The following is a 21,608-nucleotide window of genomic DNA, read 5'->3' as shown; positions in this document are numbered from 1 at the left end:
GAGAAATTGCCAGATTGTTTTCCAAAAAGGTTGCCACATGTTGCATTCCCGCCAGCAGTGTATGCTGGAAGTGCCCTTTTATTGAACGTATACCATGTGGGAGGCACTGTGCCTGACCTTGTCTATACCTCAGTCTCCTAGGATCCTCACACCAACCTGTAAAATAGCTGTGTTAGCCTCCATTTTATCAAGGAGGGCCGTGGGGCTCAGGGCAATGAAGTAACTCCCCTAGGATCATACGGGGAATTAATATAAAGGCCTAGATTCACACCCAGTTCTGTCTTTTACATTTTCCTGTTTATTCACTGATTGCTTACTGAGTGACTGTCCAGATGCTAAATTTGAATTAGTCTTCTCCTCAACCCTCCTGGGCACTGTTTTACAGACAGGAAAGTTGGACCCCCACTACCCAAAGGTCTGCGGGCACAGAGGGAACGTCTTAGATGTCAAGTGGAACCCCTTTGATGATTTTGAGATTGCATCCTGTTCTGAAGACACCACGGTGAGTGTCAGCCCATGAGTTCTTCCCTTTCCTGAAGAGCAGCACTGGGGCAGAGCAGGGTGGAATGGTGCCTGTACTCAGCCCTGGTGCCTCCAACTCTTTCAGCTCTGAGGTTACTGTGAGTGTTTGTAGGGGGGGGTTAAGTTAGGCTGAGGAGGCGGGTTACGTTGGTTAGTTCTGAGCACTGTGGGACTTAGGCCACCTCTCCTCTCTATGGGTATCTCACCTGTCTAAGGAAGAGCCAGTGAAATTCATATTCGGGCAGCACAGCCCATCCTTTGGGGGAACTATAAAATGCTATAAGGGGATTTTTGTTGTGGTCAGAAAATTTAGTTCCACTTACCCTCACACAGTGAGGAAGAATGAGAGCTTTAAAAGAATGAGAATGAGAGCTTTATGTGAATAAGGACACTAGAACTTTGCCAAAAGCTTTAGTCCCACCATATTTTTTTGAGCTTCTGATCCATACATGGTCATAGTTCCCTGTCCCTACAATGTTTAGTGTTAATTCATTTTGTACTGACTTTTAAAATATGGAGGATATGGCTTAAAACAAAAAAACACAGCTGATTAAAATTAAAGTCATAATTACCATTTCTTGTGACCCCACTGTGTCCCCAACTGTCATTATACTCATCATTTAACTCAGTTTTCCCAGAAACCACACAAAGTAGGATATTTTTCGGATGGAGACTCTAAGGATCAGAGAGGTGCAACCATTTGCCCAAGGTTACCCAGTTAGGGAGGTGGAGCCAGGCTTTGGACTGCGGCCTGAATCCAGAGCCCATTCTCTTTCCACTGAGCTGTGCCACTTCCTTATAGAGAAACAGCCACAGATGGAGGAAGTGAGGAAATACTAGAAATGTCAGCTATAGAGGGTTGCAGCAGCTGAGTACCTGGTTTAGTTCAGAGCTGCCTGGCAGCCAAAGCAAAAAAGAGAAATAGAATATATTGCAGAACCCTCACTGTTGAATCAGCTGACCAGTTCATTGGGTAAGGAAGGGAGAGAATTCTAAGAGGACCCAGGTCACTTTCTTTTTAAGAGATGCTGAGGAAATAAAGGGCAATGTCCTGCAAGGTGATTTCAGGGGCAGTCAGGCCCTGTCTCCGGTGAGTGTAGGGCCTCTGGTAGGATAGCTCATATCTGACACTTCTCCACTTTTATAGTACCTGCCCTTTCAGGCCTGCTTTGAATGCTCCCTCAAGGTCTTTTTGAAAAACCATTCACAGTCCCTTCCCAGATGCCATGGGGAAAGGGGAAGGGGACAATTGAGATTGCTGGGAGTGACAATGCCTTTCCTCCCTGCAGCCTGTCACTCTCAAAATGAATTCATGGAGTAAATTCATTTGTGTCAAGTGCTCTGCAGCTTCCTCCCCACCCCCAGGACCTGGAGGGTAGGATTGACCCTCTGGCCTGGGGAGTGGGCAGTCTTCCCTGCTTCTACATGGGGCTGATGCCTATACCACCCAGACATTTCCCTGACATTCACCCAGGGTCCAGATCTGTGCAGTAACATCTCTCACCAGATCCATCTGTCTGGAGCCTGGCACTATGCTCATTCGGTTGGTTTCCTGGTTTTAAATCCAAGAAGACCAGGAACTAAATATTTGCTGAATTGAAAGCAAAGCTGTTTAGCTGAAAGATCTGTATTCCTCTAAGAGAAACAGCATGTATAATCACTATGGGGACCAGAGATCCTTGCAGGACAAGGAACATCAAGTCAGCGCCACCCTGGGCTCTGTCCCTCTCTATAGCATCTCCCTCTACCTCCATCTGTATACCTCCATGACTGGGACCTCGGCAGCCCCTTCCACCTGCAGGCAACACTGCTCTGGGAAGACCCATCCCTTCCTCTCAGGCCCTCACCATGAGAAAAGGGACTAAACCCCATCCAGCCCAGCCTCCTGGCCTTTAGTCTTTCCTCTTCCGGGCTATGCAAGGTGCCCCTCCAAACCAAGAAGCTTGTCCCTGCCCTGCCCTGCCCTGCTCTAGAGACTGTGCTGGCTCCCTAGTGCCCTGAGGATGCAATATAAATCCTTCATCCTGGCCTTTGAGGCTCCACCCTGGGCCTTTGGGACAAGGAAGAGTAGATGATCTTATTTTTTTTTTTTTGAGAGTGTCACCATGTCACCCTCAGTAAAGTGCAGTGGCGTCACAGCTCACATCAACCTCCAACTCTTAGGCTTAAGTGATTCTCTTGCCTCAGCCTCCTAAGTAGCTGGGACTACAGGTGCCCACCACAGCACCCACCTATTTTTTTTGTTGCAGTTGTCATTGTTGTTTAGCTGGCCCAGGCTGGGTTCGAACCTGCCAGCCTCGATGCATGTGGCCAGTGCCCTAACCACTGTGCTACAGGCGCCAAGCCAAGATCATCCTATTTTCAGGGATATTCTAGGCTAGAAGATAGGCCTGCAGCCCACTCACCTACCTACCACCTTAGGCTATCAGGATGTCAAAGATCCCCCAAGGGCAGATGTTGAGGCCTAGGCTCATCTTTGGGTAGTGCTAGCCCCTGTTCAGGCTAGGACCTTCCTGTCCCTCTGAGGGTCCCCAGCTGCCCCACACTGAGTGTGAGGTGGCTATGGAGAGTTCCCCTGATGCTTCTCTGGGTCACTGTCATATATGTGCCAAGGTGCCCCTGGCTAACACTCCTTGGGCCCTGTCTCCCCTGCTAGATTAAGATCTGGGGCATCCCCAAGCAACTACTGGCAAAGAACCTCACAGCCTACAGGAAGGAGCTGCTGGGCCACTCACGCAGAGTGGGCCTGGTAGAATGGCACCCCACAGCTGCCAACATCCTCTTCAGCTGCGGCTATGACTACAAGGTGAGCCCACATATTCATTTTCTGGAGCTGCTCTAAGAAATTACTACAAAGTGGGTAGCTTAAGACAACAGAAATTTATTCTCTCACAGTTCTGGAAACCAGAAATCTAAAATCAAGGTGTTGGGGGAGCCAGCTCCCTCTACAGGCTCTAGGGAAGAATCCTTCCATGCTCTTGTGGTTTCTGGTGGCTCCAGGCATCCTGGCTTGGAGCTGCTTCCCTCCAGTCTCTGTCTTCACGCAGCCTTCTCCCGTGTATCTGTGTGTCCTTTCCTCTTCCGGTGAGGACACCTGTCATTGGATTTAGAGCTTGCCTTCGTCCATAGTGAACTCACTTTAAGCAATTTCATCTGCAAAGACCCTATTTCCAAATAAGGTCACAGGTGGACATGAGTCTGGAGGGACACTCTTCAACTTGTTTCTGCCTAGAGGAGACAGGCTGGTCCTGCACAGGAAGTTTCCCCCAGCCTGCCCCCAACTTCACTGCCTGCCTAGGCTGTGGGGCCTATGGATCGGAACTCATGTACAGGAGCCTATAGTCTCATCCAGCCCAGTCTCTGACTTGCAGTAGGACTTGGGAAAGTCCCTTGTCTTTTCCAGGCCTCAGTTCCCCAATCTGTACACAAATAGGGTTGGTGGGACCATTGCTATGGCTTTTCAGCTCCTGCCAACTTTATAGGGCACCTCAGGGCCCTCTGTGATGGATAAAAGTGGCTTCTACCCCTTTCTGCTTAGAAGTGGTTTTTAAATCTTTTCCTGGAGGGTGTTTCTGCAAGGCCACTGCATGTGCTTGTGCCAGTTATTTTATGATAACTCCAGAGGGCGCTATTGACATCGCAGGCTATGGGAACGGATTCCCGGGAGCTGTGCAATGCATAGCCGGTGCAGCTTACCATGGCAGTCCTCTCTATCTGTGTGAACTGGAAACTGCTGATGATAATTATTTGAAACCCCCTGGATTATCTGGTTCACTGGGGTCCTCCCAGCATGTTCAGTTGCTCAAAGGCAGGTGGTGTTTTCCTTTCCCTGCTGGACAGCTTGACTCTGGGCTTTCCCCTCTTGCCATGTGCAGCCACAGCTGACAGATCCATCCTCCCACCCCAGGCTTCTTGTCCAGGCTGCCAGCTGCACTTCCCTCCTGGGGATACCGTGTTTCACTGCAGCCCAGCCAGCATGTGACTGTGGGGGCCAGGGGCACAGGGTGGCCACTGTGCTCAGAGATGGCTCTCTGCCATGTAGGTGATGGTCTGGAACCTGGATACAAAGGAGTCTGTCATCGTTAGCCCCGTGAGGACCATTACCTGTCACCAAGATGTGATCCTCTCCATGTCCTTCAACACCAATGGAAGCCTGCTGGCCACCACCTGTAAAGACCGCAAGATTCGGATTCTTGACCCCCGAGCAGGGAATGTCCTACAGGTCAGCTCTGGGCCAGGGTCTGGCTTGGGGGCAGTAGAGCAAGAGGTAGTGGGGTCTGGGAGGCTTCTGAGAACAACACGGTCATGTTGTCAGTGTCTGGGCCAGGCCCTCACAGGTAGTATCTCCACCTGTCCTTGCGACATTGCTGGGAGGTGGGATATATCAGCTCCATTTTTCAGATGTGAAAACTGAGGCCAAAGAAAGATGAAGTGCTTTATCCATATTGAGAGCTGAAACATGTCAGTTTGCCTCAGCTCTGTCGCTGGAGAACTGATGGCATCACCGTTTATCCACCGTGTAGCCTTAGGCAAGCGCTTTCTGCTCAGAGCCTCTGTTTTCTCATCTGCAACAATGGGCTGTTAGTCGTCCCCCGTGTGACAATGTCCACCTAGCACCATACCTCCCCTGTGGTGTGTGCTCATTACTCTTCCAGCAAGACCATGGAGCAGGGTTTACCCCTGTTCTTGATCAGAAAAATAACAAAACTTGTAAGGAGAGGGAGGGATCTAGGAAGGCTTCCAGGAAGTGGTGTCCCTAGAAAGACTCTCTAGGCAGAGTTGGGGTGAGAAAAGGAGGCCTTTCAAATGGACCAGAAGCAAGGCATGGAGGCCAGAAACCCCAGCTGCCACCTTGGAGTCACTTCTCTCCAACACCTCCTGCACAGGAAGCCAGCTACAAGGGACACCGGGCCAACAAGGTGCTGTTTCTCGGGAACCTGAGTAAGCTGCTGTCCACGGGCACATCCCGATGGAACAACCGGCAGATGGCCCTGTGGGACCAGGTGAGTCTCACAGCATCTGCTGTTCCTACAGCTACCCTGCAGCTGAGAGCTGGCTGCATTCATTCACAGGCATCATTCATCTACCTGTTCATTTCTCACACATTTAGCCTAGTCTGCCAGGTCCTGGGGACCCAGTACTGATAAAAAGGGAGGTGCTGCCCACCCATCTGTCCAGATCTTGCCACCCAATGAGGGCGATGGGTCAGGGCACTGGCCTGGGGAGGGGAGGTGCCTGAACCTGGGGCTGGGACTATGGGAAAGGAGGAGAGGGCCTTCTGGGTGGAGGGAGCAGCAGAGCAAAGGGTTGGAAGGAGACAGATGGGTGTGGGCAGAAGGACCTTGTGGTGGGCAGTTGAGGGTGGGGCCCAGGCCACAGTATCGTTTAGAGGAGCACTTAGCAGAAGTTTCAAAGACTGGGCAAATCCCTCCTTGCCTCTGAATCTCCTTCATCTATTAAAATGAATTTTAAAAAAAACAAAAACAGATGGATGGGCGGCACCTGTGGCTCAAAAGGGTAGGGCTCTGGTCCCATATGCTGGAAGTGGTGGGTTCAAACCCAGCCCCAGCCAAAATCTGCAAAAAAAAAAAAAACAAAAGATGGATGGATAGAGGGGTGGAATACAATCAAGTGTGTTGAAGGTGTAATTGTTAGGGGCAGAAAGCTGATAAAATAGGTGACGGGGCCTTTTATTGGCTTTAAAATGTCATCTCCAGCAGGACGCAGCGGCTCACACCTATAATTCTAGCATTCTGGGAGGCCTAGGTGGGCCTTGAGTTCAGGAGTTCAAGACCAGCCTGAGCAAGAGCAAGACCCCGTGTCCAAAAAAAAAAATAGGTCAACGTCATGGGACACGCCTATAATCCCAGCTACTTAGGAAGCTGAGTCTTGAGGATCGCTTGAGCCCAGGAGTTTGAGGTTGCTGTGAGCTATAACACCATGGCATTCTCCTGAGGGTGACAGAGTCAGACTCTGTCTCAAATAAATAAATAAATAAAATGTCATCTCCACCAATGAATATCCCACACATTGGATCTCAAGAATCAGGGACATCTTCCCCCAGTACATATAGACAAGATCAGACTTTCTCTCTTTCATACTCACACAAGCCCCCCAAGAGCATCAGAGCAGGAATTCTTATCTCAGAGAACACTATCGAGGGCTCCAGGAGTGACCTGGGCCTTGCCGGTCTCCCCTTTTCTTGCAGGATGACCTCTCTGTACCTCTCACAGAGGAGGACCTGGACGGCTCCTCAGGAGTGCTGTTTCCCTTCTACGATGCAGACACCAACATGCTCTACTTGGTGGGGAAGGTCAGCCTGGCATGAGAGGGTTGTGGACACCTGAGTCCCTGAGACAGGAAACGGAAATATCCCTATCTTAGCCCCACTGGTAGCCCAGACACAGGCTGGGGTTACTGGGAACGTAAGGCAGAGATAGGCAAGAGTCACTGGCCACTCTTCCCCTGTGGAAGAGCACCTGGCTTCCACCTTCCTGGCTCTCTATGAACACCTGGGGCCAGGGTTTGGCTAGACAGCCTAAACTGCTTCCCCAAATCTGGGTCCAGATGAGGAGGAATCACTAGTGCTACTCAGCAGAGGCACTTGTTGAACTTGGGGCAGAAAAGGTCTTCACTGGGTAGGACTATCTGACATTTGGCATCCGTGGCTCCAACCCACTGCCACCACCAATGCCAGAAATAGCATCTCTCCCTGCTCTACCCAAGTCATTATGACAACCAGGAGTGTCCTCCAAGGCTCCTATCCACTCAGTGGACTCCAAGGACATGCCAGTTCTGAGCTTTGTGTGTAGTTCTCAATAGGAGTGGTATTTGAGCCTTTCCTCCTAGAACTTCTGTCTTGGAGGAATGAGGGCGAGCTTTGGAGATTGAGCATTCAAATGAAGACCCTCTTTTCCTGCCTTGGTGACAGGCCTCGAGTCCCTGGTGTTTCCTTGTGTGAGATGGGTTTGCCAGCTGTTCACACTATGGGAGGCAGGTTTTGCTGCATGGCATCAGGGCTCGCTGGTGTGCTCCCACTCTGACTCTCTCCCTCCTCCTCCTCAGGGAGATGGCAACATCCGCTACTACGAGGTGAACACCGACAAGCCTTACCTGAGCTACCTGACTGAGTACCGCTCCTATAACCCACAGAAGGGGATCGGTGAGTGAGGGACACTAAGGCAACTTGGGGTCAGGGCTTCAGTGCTGGGGAGACAGGGATGAGTCAGCAGAAGAGATGGCATGAGGGACACTCTGACTAGAGGAGGGAACTACTGGGGAGCTGAAAGATGCATCAGCACAGCACAGGGAGAGGAGGAAGTACTGTAGGTCATGGTTAGAACAATAGCAGGGAGGTGGAAGAGGTTGACCTCCAGGAAGCAATCCCACCTCCTTCATAAGTGTGTTTGAGGATGAAAAACCCAACCATGTGTTATCTATGAGAAACCCACTTTAGCCAGAGTAGCTCACACCTGTAATCCTAGCACTCCAGGAGGCCAAGATAGGTGGATTGCTTGAGCTCAGGAGTTTGAGACCAGCCTGAACAAGAGTGCGACCCTGTCTCTAGTAAAACTAAAAAAACTAACCAGGCATTGTAGCAGGCACCTGTATTCCCAGGTACTCAAGAGTCTGAGGATCACTTGAGCCCAGGAGTTTAAGGTTGCTGTGAGCTATGACACCAGGGCACTTAACCCCTGGGCAACAGAGTGAGACTCTGTCTCAAAAAAAAAAAGAAACCACTTTAAACATAAAGGCACAGATAGATTAAAATCAAAGGGGTAAAAGGCTGGAGAAAGATATGCAATCCCAACTTCTTAAAAGAGAGTTGGAGGAGCATTTGGGTCACAGGAGCTGTGGGGGTAGAGATAGGGAGTCTTGAGCAGCGCAAACTGCCTATACAAGTTGACAGAAATAACCGAAACTGTCAAAGGTGGAGACAGAGTCGAATTATTTCCCGCCCCAGGTCCCAGCCCAGTTCAGGTATTTGTTCATGAGCTGTTTGTTGAGGGAAGGACAGCGAGAGGCAGGCATTCTCTGTTCATGACCAGGGCCTGGCCTTGGCCCTCATGTGGGTTCCTGTGGCCCCAGCCCAGCCAGAACCTCTTGGCTTTCCTTGGCTGTTTGCCTACAGGTGTGATGCCAAAGAGAGGCCTCGATGTGTCCTCCTGTGAGATCTTCCGCTTCTACAAGCTAATCACAACCAAAAGCCTCGTCGAACCCATATCCATGATTGTGCCCCGGCGGGTAAGAGTGGTAGGGGCCATCTGGGAGGGAGGCAGGGAATCCATCCTGGAGATGACAGACCCGGGTGTCAAGGTGCCAGAGCCGGGAGCCCATGTCCTCAGGGCAGCCATAGGGAGGCCTTTCTCATGGTCAGTGTGCCATCCCTGAGCATCAGGAGTCCTCTGCCTCTGCCTCACCCCATTTCTGCTCCTGAGCTGCTCTGTGACCTTGGACAAGTGTCCTTACTTGCTGTGCCCTGATTTCTCCAATTTAGCAGAGGCTGGGGAGTGCCTAGACCCTAGTTTTAAGGGCCCTCCCTATCTGGGCAACTTACTCCATTGCCCCCTGACTGTCTGAACTTCTCCTGCAGTCGGAATCCTACCAAGAAGACATCTACCCTCCAACAGCGGGGGCCCTGCCGTCTCTGACGGCCCAGGAGTGGCTCAATGGGATGAACAGAGGTGAGGAAGGCAGACAAAGAGCCTTGGGCAAATGTGGCAGAAACCTAGGATAACCAGTGGTCCCAGGCAGCTAAGAGGGGTTTGGCCTGTATTTTTATTCTCAGAGGCCAGGCCCTGGACAGTCAGTCCCCAGTGGCAAGGTAGTCACATACGGGTTCAAGAAGGCAGGGGCCTTGACCCTAGCAGCTCAAAAAACTCTCTCTAGCGCAAAACACTTTGCTCCATGGAAAACATTATGTGGTTGTGCAGGGTGCCAGACTCCCTGCGCCCACCCCTGACCCAAGAGGCCATCTAGGCAGTAGCCCCCACCCAGGCCTTTTGCCAGCAGCAACCCCCTACCCAGTGGTTCTGCCTGATCTGAACTGCTGTTCCTCTCCTGCCTACCCCCATCCCAGATGCTCCCTCCCCTCTCCAACCACCCACCCCCAACCCCACCCCCACATTTCATTCACCCAGCCCATTGGCTGAGAGGCTTCCTGGTAGCCTGGAAGAGCCCCTTCCTGGGAGACAGGAAACCGTTGCCAGGTCCTAGTTTTGAATAACCTTTAGATAGGTCTCAGCTTCCCTGGGAGTGCTGGGCGGACTAGTGAACTTGGTGGATGAAGAGTGCAATGTGGGTGGGACTGTATTTACATAGCTAGGACAAGGCTTCACTTGCAGGGTTCATAGTGTTTTTCGGGGCAGCTCCTGTGCATGTGCTGTGCTGCTCCTACAAACCAAGCCTCACCAGGATGGGTGCACACATGGGTATTTGTACTTGATCGCCCCAGTCCATGGGTTTGTGTGTATCTGCATGTGACTGTGTCTCCTCCATCTGTCGCATCTAATTGGTTCTGCATGGCTGTCTTTGTGCTCTGCATGCCTGGCCATATTGGTGCCACCACTGCCCATCAGTCCTCACACAGTTCTTTGCTTCCCTCCCAGGGCCAGTCCTGGTGTCCCTGAGGCCTGGCTCTGAGCTGCTGAGCCCCCGGCCACCACTTCTAGATAGACCAGTCTTCAACTCTATGGGCCTGGCCTCACAGGCCTCTCACCAGGCAGAAAACCAGGCTGCAGAGGATGGCTGGAGGCCTCCCTCTCTGCTGCAGGAGAAGGTACCAATGTGGTCAGCAGAATACAGGCTGGAGAAGAAATCCTGGCTCACAAATGGCTTTGACATTTTCGAATGCCCCCCACCAAAGACAGAGAATGAGGTATGAATGAGGGTGGGGTGGGGTGGGCCTTCACAGGGGGCAGCTGGGTAGGGGTGGGGGATGGGGATCACGTCTAAGATGGAGGGAGAGAATGAGGGTGAGAATAATCAGCTGTGTTGCCTAATTGTTAACTCGCTTTGTTACTTTATTCAACAAACAGAGCCTGGGTAATATTGAGACCCTATTTCTACAAAAAATAGATAGCCAGGCATAGTGGCACGCACCTATAGTCCCAGCTACTCAGGAGGTAAGGTAGGGGGATCACTAAGCCTGAGAGTTTGAGGTTGCAGTGAGCTATGATTATGCCAGTGCACTCTTAGTTGAGCAAGACTCAGAAAACATAAAACAAAAAAATATAGATGCCATTTCATTTGTATGCTGAAATGACATGTATACATAAAGATGGTGGGGAATCATCTGTAAAATGCAGAGAGTTTGACCTAGTAGGTATTACAGTCCCTCCCAGTTCTGGCATTCTAGGATTTTCTCTGCCTTCAGAGTCAGTGTTAGTTAAGTGCCCAACGTTAGTTAGTGTGCCACGTCCTGGGGTAGGCACTTTGATGTAGCATGTGACTGAATTCTCTCCACAGCCCTGGAGGCCAGTGTGTCATGGAGCAGGGCTGGTATCCACAGAGGGAATGCAATCCTGGCTCTACAGGTGCTACCTGCAGGGTTTCAGCCAGGAGCTGAATGTCTCTAAGCTTCAGCTTCTACCGCGGTAAAGAGGGGGTGCTAACACCACCACTCTGATCAGGTGCCAGGAACATCCAGTGGGTAATGAAAGTCCTTAGGGGGACAGTCATATTTACTAGCCATTCTGTACAGTGGCAACAGTTATGAAAACAGTGAGAGTTCCTGACCCCAGTTCCCAGAGGAGGGTATTGAAGCTCAGAGAGGGTAAGTAACTTGTCCAAGGTGACATAGTTTAGCAGTGATGAAAACGCCAATCTCTAGACTTTAGGGCCTAGTGTCATCTCCTCTATGCCATAGGGGATCTGTGGAGGCAAAATATTTCTGAATCATTCAAGTCTTTTTGAACTTCACCTATTGGGTCATGTAAATAAGGTTTTTGTAAAAGAAAAAAAAAAAAAACACCCCTCAGGTCTCAACTGCCTTAATGTAATCACTCCCACCTTTCTGAGTCAAAATAGGGTAGTGTTTTAGCCTTTCTGCTGCTGTCCTGCCCCGTCACATCCCAGGATACCTTGGTGATCTTGCCCCCTGGTCTCTGCTTTCCCAGCTGCTGCAGATGTTCTACCGGCAACAGGAGGAGATCCGAAGGCTCCGGGACCTGGTGACCCAGAGAGAGGTCCAGGCCAAACAGTTGGAACTGGAGATCAAAAACTTGCGGATGGGTTCAGAGCAGCTCTGAGCAGAGATCGCTGCTCTCCTCACCCTCAGGGACACACTTGGCTTTGTGGGGAGGTCCAGAACCAAACCACACGTCCCCCCCGAGAACAACCACTATTTCTATATTTTTTATCAGAAAACAAGACTCTCAGTCGCTGAAAGAGATTCCAGTGGGACGTGGTGCCGTTTTTCTATTTGCCTTCTTGCAACAAGAGTTTCTAAATTGACTTTGTTTCTAGATCATACCTTCCTTTCTGTTTCATTCTGTGTTAAGTGTCCACGATGAGCTGTAACTTCTCAAAGGGAAGACCATTGTAGAAAGTTAGAGCTAAAGGCCTAAGAGGTCAACCTGCCTGGGATTTTCAACTGTGGCCCATAGATTAGGGGTAAGACTAAGCAGGAAGGCTGTTTCTCCCTGCTCCCCACCCTGTTCCAACCACACAGCTCCCCTTCTGTCTATTGTATATGTCGGGCTGCTATGGAATACATAATTCTGCTATGAAAAAAAGAAAAACTTAGAAGTTTGAAAACCAGTGACCTGGCCCAAGGCCCTTACTTTACAGGTGGGGAAACTGAGGCCTAGAGAGCCAAATGACTTTTAAGGGCAGCACTGGGCTGAGATCCTGGCCTCCTGGTTCTGTTTGCTGTGTTGGGTCTGATGCAGTTCTCAGACCACAGAGCAGGAATCTGTTGGTTCCAGCTTTGCTGTGCCCGGCCTTGCTCAGTGAGCCTTGAGATTCTTTCCTCTCTGGTTTCACTTTCTCCCTGTAAATGAGGAGGAGCCTGAAATGAGCTACTTTCTACAGGACCCAAGATCTTGACCTGAGGAAAACTACCAGTGGGGTAATGAACTGGTTTTGCTGTTGAAACTCACAGACACTGGCAAAGGGCTGAGAGATAACGCTGAATTGTAGAACACAGACAGGAAGTCAAAACCATCCTCTCTAACCAGAATCAGCCAGATCTGGGTAGATACTATCCCTTATATGGGGATGCAGACTTTCAGAGCTGTACCCATGACTGCTGACTGCCACTACCAAGCCCTCAGGTATACAACCTGCCTCCTGCAGGACTGATATAGGTGGATTTTAGCCCAGTTAGCTCCCTAGGAGGTAGGCATGCCAGCAGAGCCTGTGGCCACCTAGCTGGGAGGGCTTCTGGAGAAGGATGACTATACTAGGTTAAGAAAGTGGGACCAAATGGCCCTGAAGTTCCCTTCTGGCCCAAAAGTTTTTCTTCATCTCATCTTAGTGAATCTGCATTCTGAGCCCTATTCTAAAGTGATCAATACAATAGCCCCAACAAGAGACTGAGAATGATCAGAAGAGGCATTTGTCTCTCCTTAATGAGGAGGGGCAGAGGATAAGTTTTCTCCATTGGATGAGGTGATTCTGGAGCTGAGATGGTGACTGCAGGAGGCCACTTAACCTGGTAGGTTTCAACCCAAGCTCTACATTAGAATCCCCTTTGAAACATTCAGGAAATAGAGATGCCTGGGCCCCACCCTGGACCAGCTGAAGCTGAATCTTAAGTCCTGGACGGTGGTTGCAAAAAAACTAGACGTATCCTCCTAGCCACGCTCCCCCCAAGCTCTCTGGGACCACCAACTGCAGCACAGATGGGGCTCTGTGTCCCATCTGCCCCTTCTCTGTCTGCTGTTTCCCTGTCTGGCTGCACAAGATGGCCAAGTGCCCACATTCCTTGTCTTATTCTCCATTTACTCAGTCACTCTGCTCACTCCCCTCTGAAGCGCCAGCCAAGCTTGCCTTAGTGTGCTCTAGAGCAAAAGGCCAAATCCCAGGTGTTGCCAGGGAAGCAGAGCTCCCCTGGATGAGGTCAACTCTGCCACTTCATTTGTGGCCAGCACTTCACAGTTTACAAAGCCCTCCCACCTCCACAACTTCCACTTGCTACTCTTAACACAGGGAAGGCAAGCATTTTAATCCCCATGTTCAGAAGGGACGACCAATCTCAGAGAAGTGAAGAAACGTTATGCCCAAGGTCACTGGCTGCCGAGCAGTGGAGGTGGGGTGGCATCCAGAGAGCTTCCCAACATGCCTCTGCACAGCACCATCTCTCCCCAGGCTTCCCGCCCCCAAGGGACCCAGACCTCACACTTAAAAAGAGGACACAGGCGTCTTTGAACAAACATGTTTTCTTTTCTTTTCTTTTTTTTTTTTTTTACATCTAGAATAAATTATTTAAATTATTTCACAGCAAGGGAAAGGGAGAGGTTAATTTTTATCAGATATTTTTTTAAGCCATCTTTTTTTAAAATTACATTTTTGTTTATGTTCTTGAGCTGATGAAGCAGAACTTGCCCAGCATTTGCGGGGCCCAACACTTCATTTCCTTACCCTGGGAACCCCCTTTCTGTTGACTCAGGAACTTTCTGAGAATGAGCAAAGCACTTGGGAGACGAGCTTTGGTGGCTATCCACCTTAGCTCTACCATAACTGTGCTTCCTGGAATAAAACTTGAGATTGTATCAAAGAGGGTAACAGGAAGTTAGAAATCAGTCTATGCTTTTAATATGAAACCGTGCCTGAAACAGTTTGAATGATCCTTTTAATGTTGTTTCTGAAATTCCTCATAGCTTTGTAAAAAAAAAAAAAAAAAAAAGAAGAAAAGAAAGAAAGAAAAGTGAAAATAAATAGATGTGGAATCGTGCAATGGAAGGAATTTAACAAAATAATAAACATGACTAGACATTTTACTACTCGGAGCTTTCCTTTTCTTCATTTGTTCCACAAATATCAATTAAGCAACTACTGTGTGGGCCAGACACCAATCTGGGAAACAGGACAGACATAGTCATTAGCCTATACAGAGTTTTCAATCATGGTTGAGGGAATGGGAAGGGCCAGGTTAGGGGAAGTGTGAGCTGTCCTGGGAGGAGAAGCAGGGAAGGGTTCCTGGAGGAGGTGATAGGTGGAAACCTGAAGTACAAATAGTAGTAAGCAAGGCCAAGAAGACATCTGGGGTGCAGAAGCATGTTCCCCCATCTGCAAACAGGTAAAAAGCAGCCCAGAGAGAGGGCAGGGACCAAAGATCTTAATTACATATTTAAGTGGGAGCTGAGACTTTAGTTTGGGGGCAACTGGAGTCCAGGTGGGGAATATGAAAGTTGTCGATACCAAAATGGAGTCACCACTAAAACCAAACTAAATGGAGCCTGCAACCACAAGGGCAGTAGGGGGTGTCACCAGCGATTTCTCCTTTTAACAGAAACTATTGCAAGAGATTTCACCAAACTACAACATGCATAACGGCCACCCTGTGAGGATATCTGCCCAGCAACTTCTTGTCCAACTCTGGATGAAACCACCCCTATTATTCTTATAGTCAAGGACTTATTTTATTTTATTTTTAGTACAAAGTACTAAGGGAAAATAAATGTTTTTGGTTACATGGGTCACTTTTGTAATGCTTAAGTCACAGCTATAAATGTGTCCATCACCCAAATGGACCCATTACGTAGGTTCTTGCCTCTTCTCTCCTTCCCCCTTCCTCCTGCTTGATTTCCCCTGAGTTTTCCTTTCCTCTGAGCATATGTGTGCTCATCAGTTAGTTCCAATTTACCGTGTTTCCTGGAAAATAAGACACCGTCTTATATTTATTTTTTCTCAAGAAGACACACTAGGGCTTATTTTCAGGGGATGTCTTCCTCTCCACACCGAAAAGCATGGCTATCTGATAGCCATGCCCATCGCTAGGTCTTATTATCAGGGTAGGGCTGATATTTAACAAATGCATAGAAATCCTGCTAGGGTTTATTTTGGGGGTAGGTCTTATTTGGGGGGAAACACGGTAATAGTGAGTACACGTAGTGTTTGTTTTTCCATTCTTGGGATACTTCACTTAGGATAATGATCTCTAGTCAGTTCCGCTCAAATTTTTGCTAAAGGCATTAATTCATCCTTTTTGTGGCTAAGTAATATACTTCATGGTATGTACTTCATGGTAATACTTCATGTTTTGTTAATCTGCCCACAAATTGATGGGTACTTGGGTTGAGTCCACATCTTAGCAATTGTAAATTGTGCTGCAATAAACATTCGAGTACAGGTATCTTTTTGATAAAATGACTTCTTTTCCTTTGGGTAGATACCCAATAGTAGGATTGCTGGATTGAATGGTAGGTCTACTTTCAGTTCTTTAAGGAATCTCCACACTATTTTCCATAGAGGTTGTACTAATTCACAGTCGTACAAAGAGTGTATAAGCATCCTTTTCTCTCTGCATCCACACCAACTTCTGTTGTTTCCTGACTTTTTAATAAAAGCCATTTTAACAAGAGTAAGGTGATATCTCATTGTGGTTTTGATTTACATTTCCCTGATGATTAGTGGTGTTTAGAATTTTTTCATGTTTTTTGGCCATTTGTCTATCTTCTTTCAAAAAGCTTCTGTTCATTCATGTCTTTGGTCACTTTTTATTTGTTGTTTGTTTTTTCCTTGATGATTTGCTTGAGTTCTTTGTAGATTCTGGTTATTAGCCCTTTATAACATGTATAGCTTGCAAATAGATTCTCCCATTCTGTAGGTTATCTGCTCTGTTAATTATCTCCTCGGCTGTGCAGGAGCTTTTTAGTTTATCAAATCATTTATTTATTTTGTTGTTGCTGTGATTGTCATTGAGATCTTAGTCACAGATTCTTTGCCTAGACCAATATCATTTAGAGTTTTTTATATATCTTCCTCTAGAATTCGTATGGTTTCATACCTTATATTTAAGTCTTTTATCCACCTGAAATAATTTTTATGAGTAGTATGAAATAGGCCTTCTGTTTCATTCTTTTGCATGTGGCTATCCAGTTTCTCCAGCACCATTTGTTGACTAGGGCATCATTTCCCCAGCATGTATTGTCCACTTTGTCAAAGATCATTTGGTTGTAGATATATGGTTTTATATCTGGGTACTCTATTCTGTTCTATTGATCTATATCTCTATTTTTGCACCAATACCATGCTATTTTGATTACTATACGCTTGTAGTATAGTTTAAAGTCTGGTAATGTGATGCCTCCAGATTTGCTCTTTTTGCTTTGACTGTTTGGGCTCTTTTCTACTTTCAAACAAAACACAGAATTAATTTTTCTAGATCTGTGAAATATGATGTTATTATTTTGCTGGGGATCACACTGAATCTGTAAATCACTTTGGGTAGTATGCACATTTTAACAATGTTGATTCTACCAATCCATGAGTAAGACAAGTTTTTCCATTTGTTTATGTTCTTTGCAATATCTTTCCCCAGTGTTTCATAGTTCTCCTTGTAGAGATCTTTCACCTTTTGGGTTAAGTATATTCCCAGGTATTTTATTTTCTTTGTAGTTATTGTGAATGGCATTGAGTCTTTTATTTAATTCTCAGCTTAACTGTTATTGGTATATAGAAATGCTACTGATCTACATACACTGATTTTGTAACCTGAGACTTTGCTGAATTTATTTATCAATCCAGGAGTATCTTGGTGGAGTCTTAGGGGTTTTCTAGACAAGACCCTTTGTCAGTGACAAGGACTATTATTTAAAACAATTCATTTTGCCTTGATAAGACTCTGCTTTAGCCAGGTGAGGTGGCTCATCCCAATAATCCTTTGGCAGGGCCAGGCAGGAGAATCTCTTGAGGCTGAGTTCAAGACCAGCCTGGGCAAAATAGTAAGACATTCCCACCTCAAAAAAAAAAAAAAAAAAAAACAGTTGAGAATGTTTGTCATTATTTTAGGTTGACATGGGGGGTTGTTTGTTTTTGAGACAGGGCCTTGCTCTTTCACCTAGGCTGGAGTACAGTGGCATGATCATAGCTCATTGTAACCTCAAATTCCTGGGCTCAAGCAATTCTTCTGGTAGCTGGGAATACAGGCATGGGCCACTAGGCCCTCGCTAATCTTTTTCTTCTTTTTGTAAAGACGGGGGTCTTGGTTGTTGCCCAGGTTGGTACTCTTGGCCTCAAGCGATCCCCCAGCCTCCACCTCTACATAAGCCACTGTGCTCAGCCACCACACTCCCAGTTGTGGGAATGGTTATCTTTCTTGAGGAAAGGGCAAGAGATGATCAAGGGAATGCAAAAAGTGCAGGTAACGCACACCCTCAGGCACGTCCCACAGGCTGCAGGTTTTTGAGCGTTCCCAAAGTAGCAGCGTCACTAAGCGGGAAGCCCACCTCCTCCCTAGTCCAGGAGGAGCAAGCCGCCGATGGGGCTCTCCCGGGCCCGACCCTAGCCTGGGTGGGCTGCAGCCAGCACCCGCTGCCAGACCGGAGCCGCCCCGCCCTCGGCTGAAGTTTAGATTCTCCGCGGAGCCCCGCCCCCTGCCTCTGGAGGCGGAGGCGGTGGGGACGCATGGCGGGCGCAGGGCCACCAAGCGGGGTTCCTGGGGGGCCGGGTCCCGGCGAGTCCGAGGAGGCCGGTGGCTGGCGCTGCCCCGAACACAGCGACCGCGTGGTCGAGCTTTTCTGTCGCCGTTGCCGCCTCTGCGTGTGCGCGCTTTGCCCGGTGCTGGGCACGCACCGTGGCCACCCGATCGGCCTGGCGCTGGAGGAGGCGGTGCATGTGCAGGTGGGGACCGCGGGGACCACGGGGGGAGCGTGGGGGAGCAAGCCCAGTAGTTACTGCAGAGGAGGGGCCCGGTCCGGTGTCCCACTGCAGTGCCTGGTGAGAGCCTGGGTACCAGAGGGTGACCCAGGGCACGTCTAAGCATCAACCGGTAGTTCAGAACCGGAGACTGCGGCCCAAGAAGGGCACAGGCAATCCAGGGCCATCAGTAAAGCTTCAGAAAAGGTGAGTTTTGGAGTGAGATCTTGGGAGCCCAAGCTGTACCCAGACATCGTTGACCCGTCCATGGTTGGCTTATCACACTGCCCGTGGGTTGGTTGAAAATCTGCCTTAATCAACAAAGGTGAAAACCCTTCCTGTCAGAAAACAGCCACACGGACATCTCTGGTTTACTCTGGAATTCACAGAAAGGGACCGTGAACCCAGGACTGCTACTTCTACTTATCCCTCTCCTACCTTCCACACAGACACTTCCATTCTTGCTCCGGACAGCCTCAGCTTTCATTATTACTACAGCCATTTTGGAGACCACAAGAAGGTTCTGGAGGTAGGGGAGGCCATGAACCTAGGACTCAAGGGCCATTCTCACCTTGGGGCCCTAACCCATGCTTAATCCTAACAGTGGCCAGCGCCAGGGGCTCCCCTTCCTGCCTTGCGGCTGGCTTGTTCTGTGGCTCTGTTATGAAGGCTTGGCCAGGCAGGCCTTCCTGTTCAGAGGTGTGTTGATTCTACCACTTCCACGCCCAAGAAGCCTTCTGTGATCAAGTCAGCCCCTCAATGACCTTTTCCCCTGCACAACAGGACATCGCCACCACATTGTGACAACCTTGGAACTCCAAGGTGAAAATGGGTGGCAAGGGGGAGAGTCTGGTGGAGTCCTGGTTTCAAAGCCAGTCCTTGCCTCCAGAGCCTTCCTTTCTTTAGGTATAAAATGGCTATTATGATAATAGGAGCTTCTCAGAAAAATGTTATTCAGAGTTACCAATGCTACTTACCCGATATCTGGCTCAAGGATCTCATCCAGCTGTCTACTTGTCTATTCACCTACCTGTTGCCAACATTAAATAACAAGATATGAAAATATGATTAAGAAAATATAAGAAATATATTTCATGTATAACATATATTTATTATATATTAAATATATATTTGGAATATATTTATTTATAATATCTACAATTAAGAAAAAATGTTTAAGTGTGGAGTGTGTTTGAGCCCATAGCTTGAGGATACCACCTGAAGTTGCCCACAATATAATTCTAGTTAGCAGCAGTTACAAGAAGGGTTTTGGGGGCGGCACCTGTGGCTCAAAGGAGTAAGGCACCAGCCCCATATGCCGTAGGTGGTGGGTTCAAACCCAGCCCCAGCCAAAAACTGAAAAAAACAAAAAACAAAAAAAAGAAGGGTTTTGGTTATTTTTCCCTTCTATCAGGTCTTTTGAAGAAAAACCTGATGAAATTGCGAATAAGTAAATTATGAATAAACTCACAATTTTGGCTCCTTTTGTGTTCTGGAACTTAGTCCCATCACTAGGAAGGTTCATTGCCAATTAGTCCTGTCCTACCTTGGGGGAGGATATATCTCAGGGAGGAATTTTAAGAGTGACCAAAGCTGAACTGTAATGACATCACAGGGTGGCAAAAAAAAAAAGTGACCTCAGTCAAGTCACTGATTTATACAGCTGCTGTCACATTTTGACTTATCTCTGGTCTTTGGAATGTCATGAGTGTAGTTTTCTCAGGAGAAGTAAAATGACAAGAGATACATAATAGAAATATGAAGCACATGAGGATTATAATCAAAAAGAGAATTTGTATACCAGACAGGAGAAAAAGAACTATTCCATTGGGGAGTCAACTAAAAACATCATAAAGAAAATTAAAACTGGGCTGGGCGTGGTGGCTCACACCTGTAATCAATCCCAGCACTCTGGGAGGCCAAAGTGGGTGGATTGCCTGAGCTCAGGAGTTTGAGACCAGCCTGAGCAAGAGTGAGACCCCATCTCTAAAAATCCCAGGCTTCTGGAGGGCACCTGTAGTCTCAGCTACTCAGGAGGCTGAGGCAAGAGGATTGCTTGAGCCCAAGAATTTGAGTTAGCTCCAAAGAACACACCATCAGAGGTTGCTCTGAGCTATGATGCGACAGCACTCAACCAAGGGTAAAAAAGTAGACTCTGACTCAAAAAAAAAAAACAAACTTGCTTATAAAACTTGTTTTATAACTTTCCTTATTTAGCCTACTAAATAAATAATTCAGTATTTAGTCCAAATTGTAGGAAAATAATAAAAACTCAAATGCAATGGTCAGGGCTGGAATCTGATAACAAGTATTCTGTAATTTTCTTCTGAAACATAATTTTTCTCTCCTCAGTTCCCCATTTTTACCAAAGATAAATCTTAGTAGGACAAATTCGCTTTCAAAGTAAGTTTAGTATCACACTTGGCCTAATTATTTGCATAAAGTGCAGCAAGAATAATGATTGGCCATGCAGGCCAATTTTGTTTGAGTTGACTTTGCTGGAACTTTTATAAGAAATTTTGGATTAGCCTTTTAAAAGCCTCACGGCTATGAAACCTAGCCAAGGACTCACCCTCAGACTATACTTGAAGTACCTATGTGCATTGGGTGAATTCTTCACTTGTTTAGGTCTCAAAATGTCTTGAGGTTCCTGGGCCTGTCAGAAAATGACGTTCTCTACTTACCAGAGGTCAGAAACCTTGAAAAGGAACTGCATGTGCAAGATATCAGGCCATTCTTTCCCATGGACTTTTTATTAGCTCCATAAAGCCAAGGTCAATTCCTCAAAGCAGCCTGGTTATATCTAAAAATATGCCATTTAGTGAAAGCCTTGGTAAAAATTACTTGTCTCCAATGTGCCCTGTTTCAAAAGAAGACATATTCTTATTGAATTTATGCAAATAACTAATGCCATAAAATAGGACTGCTTATGAATGGTTTCAAAGGTTTGGAGAAATCAGGTAAAGAGAAAGGCCAGTGTTTCAATTTTGGTCTTAAAACTACACTTTACCCAATTACTGTGAGCTATAAGAGCTGAGAATAAATTTTTTTTTTGACTTTAGAAAACACAATATAAAAAGTATCAGCAAAGTTTCAAGCAAAAAAAAAAAAAAATTACAAAAATAATTTTAGCCCTCTATCAGTTCCATGCTATGCAATTAGGTTTTGTTGTGCTTGATTTCAGGTCAGTAATCCAGTTTTTTTTATTACAGTTCTGGAAGTTTTTACTTAGTCCAATGGTATAATTTCTTTCTTTCTTTCTTTCTTTTTTTTTTTTTTTTTTT

General features: G+C 47.4%; 2 protein-coding genes across 2 annotated transcripts in view; both read left to right on the top strand.

Moving 5' to 3' along the window:
* Positions 1-11,776, top strand: part of CORO2A (coronin 2A) — a 29,749-nt gene extending 17,973 nt beyond the window's left edge. Inside the window, exons 2-11 of the mRNA XM_003785162.2 lie at positions 386-502; positions 3,179-3,328; positions 4,565-4,744; positions 5,409-5,525; positions 6,731-6,835; positions 7,588-7,684; positions 8,654-8,766; positions 9,116-9,206; positions 10,131-10,399; positions 11,640-11,776. Of these exons, the coding sequence (XP_003785210.1) occupies positions 386-502; positions 3,179-3,328; positions 4,565-4,744; positions 5,409-5,525; positions 6,731-6,835; positions 7,588-7,684; positions 8,654-8,766; positions 9,116-9,206; positions 10,131-10,399; positions 11,640-11,771 (1,371 nt within the window). The 3' untranslated portion in view covers positions 11,772-11,776. The remainder of the gene's footprint in view (positions 1-385; positions 503-3,178; positions 3,329-4,564; positions 4,745-5,408; positions 5,526-6,730; positions 6,836-7,587; positions 7,685-8,653; positions 8,767-9,115; positions 9,207-10,130; positions 10,400-11,639) is intronic.
* Positions 11,777-18,093: 6,317 nt separating this feature from the next.
* TRIM14 (tripartite motif containing 14) overlaps positions 18,094-21,608 on the top strand; it is a 40,473-nt gene continuing 36,958 nt past the window's right edge. The window contains exon 1 of the mRNA XM_003785362.3: positions 18,094-18,309. Coding sequence (XP_003785410.1) covers positions 18,094-18,309 — 216 coding nt within the window. The remainder of the gene's footprint in view (positions 18,310-21,608) is intronic.

The sequence above is a fragment of the Otolemur garnettii genome, unplaced genomic scaffold (genome assembly GCF_000181295.1).
Source record: "Otolemur garnettii isolate 467f Iridium unplaced genomic scaffold, OtoGar3 scaffold00014, whole genome shotgun sequence".
In the NCBI taxonomy this organism is placed as follows: domain Eukaryota; kingdom Metazoa; phylum Chordata; class Mammalia; order Primates; family Galagidae; genus Otolemur; species Otolemur garnettii.
The sequence above is the reverse complement of the archived record's forward strand: the minus strand, read 5'-3'. Positions and strand labels throughout refer to the sequence as shown.